Raw genomic sequence first — 10,465 nt, forward strand, 5'->3', positions numbered from 1 at the left:
CTTTGGATTTTTAGCTCCCCTCTAGTTCTTGCCTCAACTGCTGTCTGCTGAATTATCTAGATTTTCTTATATTTCTAGGTTGGGAGATTTGGTATATCATCAGGTATTCCTTCCTTTTGTCATGCACATATCAGTTCATATCTTAAAGATAAGCGCTAAGGCTTCATATCTTTAATTTTCAATTTTAACCATACACCATAAATTGTTGTGATGCTTTTATTAAAATCTACTATATTGGGGACTCCTAGAGCACTCCTAGGTTTGATGATTTGCTTGAAGGACTCACAGGATTAGCTTATAGTTTTATTCATAGCTAAGATTTATTATAGCAAAAAGAGCGTACAAAGCAAAATCAGCAAAGGGAAAAGGTGCATGGGGTGAAGTCCAGAGGAAACCAAGCACAGGCTTTCCCAGTGAAGTATCATAAGATATGACTATAATTACTCTGTCAGTGAGTTGTCAGCGCATGTGGAATGTTGTCTACCAGGGAAGCTCTTTAAAGATTCTTTGCCCAGGGGTTTTATTAGGAGCTTTTCATGGAGGCACCCTCTGCCTAGCATGTACCAAAATTCCAGACTCCCAGAAGGAAAGTTGATGTTCAGCATAAACCATATTGCTTGCACAAACAGTTTAGGCCCAATGAGCCACTCTTATCTGTTATGGTAGCAGGAAATACTACTACTTCTTGAAATACAAGTTCCTAGAAGCCAGCCAAGGGCCAGCCTTGCAAGCAGATCTTTTCAAGGATAGCAGTTTAGGTCTGTTAACTCTTTTTTGCAATAGCTACCTAGCCAAATACTTTACTCATCTTACTAGGAAAAGTTGTTGGGGATCTAAAATAGGTCAGCAATGTCATACCTAATATAATCAGTTTTCTTCTCTGCAAAACTCTGACAAATAATTAATAGTGATGAAAAATAAAATTATTTTTCTATAACATTCTCAGAAAATTATACTCAATGAAGGAAGATAGCAAAATTCTTCTCAATCATAAGCTTAAGATTTTAATCTTTTTAAACATTTTAGACTGAGGTAATCCAAATGCCAGTATGTTACAGAAGTAACCTTTTCTTCCTTCATTAATTTTTGTTAATGGGCAGAGAAAATGACCGTGTAAAGAATTATATATTGACTCTTTTCTTTTAGCCTAAGAAAGCTGTCAAGGTAAAACCTCGTCCACCTGTAGTTCCTCGACCTTCCAGTAGTTCCACGGCAGCTGCTCGCCACAGATTGTTAAGGGTTCTCCCCCACATTGGGCAGTCTTGTTTACCTTCTCCTGGGAACACATATCTGCCTGACTCGGCCAGCAATGCCATTTCAAGTTTGGCAGCTCTGCCCCCTGCTGATAGATCCATATCATCCATCGCTAGTGATTTTCTTAAGGAAGACGATAACTGGGAGAGTAACACACAGTCTCATTCCAATAGTGGCTTCAAACTACCACCTCAGATACCCCCTATGGAGTTTGAAAATGACAAAGAGCTTGCTGATTCTATTCTCCATCTTGGATCATCCCTACATAGGTGGACAAAAAACTTTTCAGGAAATTTGTCATCTAATAATGAGGATGACACTGTTTTATTTCCAACTTCAGAAGAGTGTGTAACTGAAGAATTGCTTCTACCTGAAGTGGGTTCGTTTGCTTCCTTTACCGAAGGAAATGCTGATGAACAGAGCAGTGGCTTAGAAGGCACACGGAAGGTAAATCCAGAATCCTCACTCACTAATGGTGATAAAGGGTTGAAAGCTACAGAGCAGTATCTTAGATATGTTGCAAAAGTGTTGAGTGGTGAATCAGTAGAAGCTGCAGTTTTCGACCACCGTGAATTAAGTGCTCACAAGAATAGACTCTTATCACCTCTTCACTGTTCTGCACCAATGTCACTACATAACTCTCTGGTGAAACCACAGAGACAGTCCAAATGTTTTGAGTCTGGGAACCTCCAGTCTTCTGCTTCACAAAATGTGCTTCGGTCGCTGGACGTTCGAAATGTAACTGATTCTTCTTTCTCTAGGACTACTCGCTTTCGAGCTGTTAAAGTCGATTCACCTGGGAAAAGATCTGATATTATTTCTAAAGTTGAGGCTCGGGATATCACAGAAATGGCTAACAAGGCTACCAAAGAGCCTGTTGGTTGTGTAAATAACATAGGTTTTCTTGCTTCACTGGCCCGGAGCGCAAGCAGAGACAGCTTGCAGAGCACACGTGGGGCAGGCAGGCTTCGAACCTCTGGAATTGGGCTGTTTACAAACCTCCAGCATTTTCAGGAAGAAAGCCTTAGGAAAAGTTCTCCCCAGTTAGAACCTACAGAATTTTTTTTAGTAAGTATTTGCCTTTCAATATGTTCTACTAGTTATCCATGTAGTGATTCAACATATAGTTTGTTTTTTGTTTACACATTAAATAAAGAGGCCTAAGGTTGAATACTTTTCATAACTTTCTCTTAATATGTTTATCAGTTTGTAGAAAAGTTTTTTGACAGTTGAATTTTAAATAATGTTTTAGTCCTAAGTTGAGAACTGTAATTTGAGAGTAGCTTTGTGTAAACAGTTTATCATGTATTTTTAAATACTAAATATTTTTATTAATGTTTTTCCTCAATAAGAACTTTTATTTGAGCCATCGAATTTTACTTTCTTATAGATAAAGAGTAAGTACAATATTGATGGATGTGACAATCAGGTTCCAAGTTAATTTAATTAAAAATAGATTAAATAATTTTAAATGAAAGCTCAGCAGCATTTTTATAATAAAATATAATTATTTCATGTTTGGTGATCTTTCCTTCTATTTTCCATTAACTCACCTCTATAGATGTTTTGTGTTTTAATTGTAGTCTGCCCATGGTATTGGAATGAATGGAAATAATACAGCAGCAGGGAAAAGAGTAGGTAAGCAACAGATAATTTTGAAAACAATATAAGGCTAATAATCATAGCATTATGCATACTATGAATTTGAATTTTCAAAGAGAAATGAGAACATTCTCTGTGGTATGTACAGAGTAAACTTTCCCTAAACTTTGTTCCACTTAAGAAAATGATTATGAGAACTGACTGTAGGACATATTTGAAGAATCAAACAAAAATTGAAATTGAGGTCTCTGTTGTCTGGGAAAAGATATGATCTATGAGAAAAGATAAGATGCATGAAAAATTAACATGTCGTTCGCAACCCTCCCAGTCCCTGACCACTCTAGAGCCATGTTGGGTGCTGGATGGGTTTTGAGGAAATACCCTAGAAAGGTGTTTCTTAAAGTCATGGTCCAATATCAAGGACAGTAGTAAGAGCTCCATTTGATGAACTGTTTTTTTCTGGATGAAAGAAAGGGACAGTCTCTTTGACTAGCCCTTTCCAAGGCATAGTAGCAGAAATGACTATATTCTTAGCACTCACTTCTACCAATAACACCTTAAAGGTGCACTGGGCAGCCATTATTTCCTAAGAAGCCATTACTGTCATCATTTTTTGTGTTTTAATACCCAGACTAGAGATGGAAACTCTACCAAAGATGTACCACCTTTGTAGCCCCAAAGTTCTAAAGAATACATTATATATTATGGTTGCCATGTTACTTTCATATCTTTAAAGAGATACCTAGGGTTTGTGTCCACTACTGTATAAGGCCCAAGGTTCTAAAGTCTTAATATATCCACTTTTTAATTTTTTTATTGTGATAAAACCCACAAAACAAAATTTACTATCTTAACCATTTTTAAGTGTACAATTGAATGACATTAAGTAATTAACATTTTTGGCCAACCAACACCACCATACATCTCCAGAACTCTTTTCATCTTGAAAAACAGAAACTCTGTATCCATTAAACATTAACTCCTCATTCCTCCCTCTCCCCAGGCCCTGGCAACCACTGTTCTACTTTCTGTCTCTATAATTTTAACTACTCTAAGTACCTCATATAAGTGAAATCATTCAGTGTTTTGTCTTTTCATGCCTGGCTTACTTAGCATAGTGTTCTCAAGGTTCATCTATGTTGTAGCATGTGTCAAAATTTCCATACTTTTTAAAGCTGAATAATATTCCATTGTATGTATATACAACATTCTGCTTACCTCTGTATCTATGGATGGAGACTTGTGTTGCTTCCACATTTTACCTGTTGTGAATAATGTTATTACAGACACTAGTATACAAATATCTCTTTGAGACTCTGATTGCAGTTCTTTTGGGTATATATCCAGAAGTGGACTTGCTGGTTCATATGGTAATTCTATTTCTAAATTTTTGAGGAACTGCCATACTGTTTTCCGTAGTAGCTGTACCATGTCACATTCCCACCAGCAGTGTACAAGGTTTCCAGTTTTTCTACATTCTCACCAATACTTGGTATTTTCTGTTTTGTTTTGTTTTGTTTGATAGTGGGCATCCTAACAGGTGTGAGGTAGTATCTTATTGTGGTTTTGATTTGCATTTCCCTGATGATTAGTGAAGTTGAGTATCTCTTAATGTGCTTAACCATTTGCATATCTTCTTTGGAGAAATATGTGTTCAAATTGCTTGCCCATTTTTGAATTTGATTGTTTTTTGTTGTTGAGTTTTAGGTGACTCTATATATTCTGGATGTTAATTCCATATATATGATTCGCAAATATTTTATCCCATTCTGTAGGTTGCCTTTTTACTTTGTTGATAATATCTTGATGCACAATAGTTTTTAATTTTCATGAAGTTCAATCTGTCTATTTTTTCCTTTGTTGCCTGTGTCTGGTGTTGTGTTCAATATAAATTGTTGCCATATCCAGTGACATGAAGCTTTTCCCGTATATTTTATTTTAGGAGTTTTATAGTTTTAGGTCTTACATTAGGTCTTTCATACATTTGAATTAATGTTTATATATGGTGTAATGTAAGGGTCCAACGTTATTCTTTTCCATGTGGATATCCAGTTTTCGAGGCACCATTTGTTAAAAAGACTGTCCTTTTCCCCATCGAATGGTCTTGGCACCCTTGTCAAAATCATTTGATTATATATGTGAGGGTTTATTTCTGGGTTCTTTATTGTATTCCATTGATCTGTATGTCTGTCTTTATGCCAGTACCACACTGTTTTGATTATTGTAATGTATCTACTTTTAATGTTATAATTATTTTTCTTTGACACCTATTTAAATCTGTCCAGTCCTAACCCACAGCTCAGCCTCTTGGAAGTTTGTGTTGTACTTGTCCCATCTCTCTCAACTCTAATTCAGCCTACAGTGCTTTCTTCTCTTCTCGCTGCTCCTCTGAAACTGCCATTGCTGAGGTCACCAAAGATCTCCATAATTTCAAATCCAGTGGATACTTCTGTATCCTTATCTTACTTGATTGTTATGGCCTTCTTCTTGAAATAGTTTTTTTTTTTTTTTCTTTTCCATTCTTTCTCCCTTTTTATTTCTTTTTTTATTCTGGGCTATTACATTTTTGTAGATTTTTGGTTTTGTTTGTTTTTGGTTTTTTTAAGCCTCAGTTTTCTTTTTAACTTGTTTTACCAGTCCCTCTGCTTGTCCCCGGGTGTATACTCTTTTGATTGATTTCATTTAGGTCAAGTCATCAGCTGCTACCTGCAGTGATGATTCTCCAAACTAGAGCTATGTAACTTGCTGCTGTTTTCTTTCATTAATAACTGTATCATTCTGAATTACCTAGAAGAGTCTGTGAAAGTTTTGGCATAAGTTTTGTTTAAGTGACTTAATCGAGTTCCTCCACTGGTCCTCTTTGCTTTTCACTGTAGGGTCTCCCTTGGAAATCTTATCCATCTTCATAGCTTTAGTTATCATTTTTAGGCAGATGATTACCAAACTTGCATCTTGAACACTGTTTAATACTTCGTTTGCTGCCTTATTCTGTTGGGTGAATTTTTATAGATTATTGTGTTAGATCAAATATTAGACCATATTTCCTAAATACTGGTCTAATTAGACCAATTAGACCAATATTTAGGAAATGCCAAACAAGTGAGTTAATCCAAATATCTTTACTCTCGTTCTGAAAAGCAACTCTTCGCATTGGCATTATTTTATTGACTTTTTCTTTATTCATATGTTCATTACACATTTGAGAGAAGGCTTCAGAGAGGAGTTGATGATTGATGGTATCTTCTTACAGGATGAGTAGAGTTTTACTAGGTTGACAAGGTTACTGGAGCATTTTAGAAGAAAAGATTGCACATGTGAATGGGTCTGGCACATCATTCAGGGTGGGTATGATGTGGCAAATGACAGAAAATGACTCTGGAAAGTTAGAAAGGTGTCATATTGGACATGTAAGACCTTGAATGTCAATCCATAGAAGCTGAATTTTTCCTGTTGGTAGTAGGGAACCTATATATTAGGGCTGGTTCCTAGCATGGAGTATATGACTAATAATTTTTTTTTTCCTCTGGTTGGTAGAAGGATATATGGAAACCATTGTCATAGGAGAAGACTGCGGTTATGTTTCTGTGCCACCTTATTTCGGTCACTACTATGTTCTCTGTTTCTGCACATTCACAGGAGTTCTTGAATAAAAAAAAAGCTTGGGAAACATTGCATTAAGCACCCCCAAGCAAAGAAAAACATGAAAATATGACTACACTGGACTAAATTTTCATCAACAGATTTTTTTTTCTACTGTTGTTTAAGGAAGAATATCCTAAGCATGAATTTCAAAGATAATTGCAATTAGATGAGCTTCAGAGGATATCTGGTAGTATATGCCTTTCCTCTGTGTCCTGTGCAAATGTTTGTCTTATTTTTATTATTTAAGAAGAGGAAAGTATCCCATCACCTTTGTGAAATGTTCTTGATAACTCTAAGTGCACTTGAAGAAGAAAGTGCTTATTAACTTGAGTTGGTGCCTGGCCACCATTAGGAGTCATAAGTTAGTTTCCAGTTTTAGGCAATTTTTTTTTCCAGTTTTGGGCAAGATCTGGGACTGTATTTTAGACTAGTAATAAAGCATACTTAATTTTACTGGGCTTGTATATCCAGCACCCAGTTTGGGTCATAGCAAAAGGCATAGTGCCAATTAATTGTAATTCCAACTTTTCAAACCCTTGAAGGATTTTCAGAGACTTTTAGCTGCCAGATAAACATTAAGCCCAGACCTCTCAACCCTTTTTCAGTAGTAAAAATAGGTATCATCTCTATTGACACTCTACCATTTTTCTTCTCACTTCTTCCCTTTGTTTTTGCTTTCTTTGTTTGCCTCTTGTTTCTTGGCCTTTGGGTGCCACCACGCACTGTGTACTTACACTGTTAGTGTAACAAGTATGGATAGTGACATTGAGTCTCTTTGCTTATGAGTGGGGTTTGTTGGAATTCTGCTCAGTTCTAAAAGCATTTCACTTAGTATTTAAAGAAATTGATTTAATTCTTTCTCATATAATAGCAGGTGTGCTCTTATTTTTAAGGTAAAAAATCAAGTTGTTACAATAGCCCAGAATTTAGTAAATATTTTCTGAAAAGGTAGTAGTACTGTGAAATCGAGCAGTGTACCCTGTGAGTCACTATTGATAATATGATATTTTATATAAATATAACATTTAAAATTTTCAGAATGCTTTTGTATGTGAGAACTGAGTTGACCTTTAAACACTTAGAAACTTAGGGAGAAAAATACATGTCCTGTTATCTTAAAAATGAACAAATTGAAGTTTTGAAAGAATAAATAACTTGCTCGTGGTTTGATGAATTTAGTTTCTATGGTATGATTAGGTCTAAAAGACCAGTTTCATGATATTCTTGTGCTCCTTCTTGGTGTGAAAGAACAGGGTGATTGTAATACATATTATATTGTTCCTCAGAAGCCTCATAAATATGATTTTGAACCAGATCTTCTTCTTGATTCTCTGCCAAAGTTCAGTATACTTTAAATATACTGAGTGTCCTCAGAAATAATTAGAAAGGTGTTGGTATGTAAAAAATATAAGTCCTAAAAATATGTCTTAGTCAGTAGAAACCTACCACCTTAAAAAATATAACAGTTCTAGTGCATCTTTACTTGCAACTCTGTAAATAATTTTAGATATAAGAAAAAAGCACTAATTAATTTTTTATGGCTTAGAGGTTTGCTGTGGCAGGAATGTGTTTAATGTTTTAATAGTATTTCACATCTAGAATTTTATGTCTGTATTAATCAAGGTGTGCTTTCTCCTACAGGAGAATGTACTCATCACCTCCCACCCGTGAAAGCCCCTATTCAAACAAAGAAGAAAACAACAAAGCATTGTTTTCTTTGTGGAAAGAAAACTGGACTGGCTACTAGCTACGAATGCAGGCAGGTTGGCTAGCTGAAAAGCTGAGATGCTTTCTTTGTGGTGACCCAGTGTGGGGATACAATACAAAATGTTCTTTAAATTGCCTATTCATAACATCATTAAGATGATGTTCAAATAGCAGACCCAGCTGAACTCCTTATTGGCTGAAGTAAAGAGCAAGTAGATAGCTTATGTGTTTCCAAAGTCATGAGATCCTCCCCTGCCCTTTAAAGTAGGATATATAAACCAATGGAAGTGTACTTTTCTTTGTTTTACGATAGATATACTTGGTTTCTCTTTGACTGTAGCTTGGAAGAACCCCTCCTCCAAGATTCTATTTTATTTTATTTATTTATTTGGCCGCTCTGAGTGGCATGCAAGATGCAGGATCTTAATTCCCCAACCAGGGATTGAACCCTTGCCCCCTGCAGTGGAAACGTGGAGTCCTAACCACTGGACCACCAGGAAATTCCCGATTCTATTTTAAATTAAACAAAAAAGGACTAAATTTAACATTAATGTACTATAAATTATGATTATATGGTACACTTTTCAAAACAGATGAATAATATGTTTATAAAAATAATTAATTTTTTCCTACCCATAATTATTTTTTCATTAGCATTGCTAATATGCTCCAAGGATGGTGTCTGCCCTTAGGTTGAGGCCAGGCATTAAACAAAGCTGCTGCTTTTTAGAGTGTATTCTGTTCGAATGGACACAGCTTATCTTGTTGCTAGAAGTACTTTAAAATCCTTTCATGGCATAGTTAGGTTTTACATAATTTAATTTTCTTATGAGACTGAATTTCTCAGAAATTCAGAGTTCTCCCAGGTTTACTAGATATAAAAGGAAGTGGTAGATATATTTATTGCTTTTTGCAGTTTTACTACTTCCTAGAGGTCAACAGCCTGTTTCACTCCAGAAGAGATTCTTTATTATAAAGTCTCATATTCATAGACAGTTAACTGGTTCTTTTTTTGGGGTGCTTGTGCTTGTTTATGAGTAGAAGGGAAATGTCAGCCCTGCACTTCTAAAGAGAACTAAAGGGCTCCTGCTGGACTACCTGAAATCAAGCTTTGATCTCCCAAAGAGATGAGGAGGCTCTTGTAGAAATGTGACTATTCACATAAACTTTTTTTGTGCTTTAGATGTGGAAACAACTTCTGTGCATCTCATCGCTATGCAGAAACTCACAGCTGCACCTATGATTACAAGAGTGCAGGGAGGAGATACTTACAGGAGGCAAATCCTGTGGTTAACGCACCAAAACTTCCAAAAATCTAACTCTTGCTCTGCACCTAACTGTTCTGCCCAAGGAATCGTATTACAATGACAGAAGAAATATTGTTTAGACTGCATTATTTTTGTTCGACTCCAAAAGATTTGCCAAATAACAAAAGCATATTATGCATACTGTTGGAGAACGAGAATGCTACTGTATTTGACATCTTTATTCTTTGGTGAATCAAAAGTTTTAAAAGTAGTTTAAAAAACTTTATAATGATTTAGCTTTGTTATTGCATGTCATGTGTTAAGTATTTTATATTTGATACTGCAGTTTTACTAGACAAGTCTTCAAAAGATGCACTTTAGGAAGTTAACATTGACTATGTAACCAGCTTCCATGTTGTACAGAAATGAGCCTTCATGTAATGGCTCTACTCAAATCTACAATTTTTTTTGTGGGGGTGGGGTGGGTGGGGATTTAAAACAAATATCCCATACGTGAAAGTTTATTGAGTTTACTGGCAAGTTCCTTTTTATTTCAAGCTTTTTGTAAAAAAAGAACATTTGGTTTTCCAGTGTGGTTTTAACACATATATTTGTTCCATATTCAGACTGGCATTCAGATATGTATCCATTCTATAAAACACATCATGTTAATCATAGTATATATTTCTTAAAATACTACTTTTTGAATGGTAGTTTTAAAATAGATGATGTCCCACTTGTTGCCATTAAATACAGAACCCAACTTTTCACTTTTTGAAAAATGGCTGTACTGAAAACAAAATCTCACAGCTTGGTTTGTTTTTCTTATGTTGAGTGCTATTACCAGGAGAAATTCAAATAAATATTCAATTTCATTATGATTTTGATTATTTACAATAATTTTTCTTTTATAAATACTTTAAAACCGTTTAATTAAATAAATCAGTAATTTATTCTACTTGGAAAAACTGACTGTCAGTATAAAAGAACGCTTTTAAGGTGTAAGGGCCCTG

At 35.3% G+C, this 10,465-nt stretch overlaps 1 protein-coding gene across 7 annotated transcripts in view; it reads left to right on the plus strand.

Moving 5' to 3' along the window:
* Positions 1-9,907, plus strand: part of ZFAND4 (zinc finger AN1-type containing 4) — an 80,107-nt gene extending 70,200 nt beyond the window's left edge. For 5 of the 7 annotated variants that reach the window (XM_068548076.1, XM_068548071.1, XM_068548074.1 and 2 more), the window contains 4 exons: positions 1,147-2,322; positions 2,838-2,892; positions 8,140-8,257; positions 9,389-9,907. In XM_068548076.1, coding sequence (XP_068404177.1) covers positions 1,147-2,322; positions 2,838-2,892; positions 8,140-8,257; positions 9,389-9,524 — 1,485 coding nt within the window. In that variant the 3' untranslated portion in view covers positions 9,525-9,907. Of the gene's footprint in view, positions 1-1,146; positions 2,323-2,837; positions 2,893-8,139; positions 8,262-9,388 lie in introns of all 7 variants that reach the window. The other 2 variants (XM_068548078.1, XM_068548073.1) reach the window with 2 other exon arrangements.
* Positions 9,908-10,465: the final 558 nt, after the last annotated feature.

The sequence above is a fragment of the Eschrichtius robustus genome, chromosome 7, assembly GCF_028021215.1.
Source record: "Eschrichtius robustus isolate mEscRob2 chromosome 7, mEscRob2.pri, whole genome shotgun sequence".
NCBI lineage: Eukaryota > Metazoa > Chordata > Mammalia > Artiodactyla > Eschrichtiidae > Eschrichtius > Eschrichtius robustus.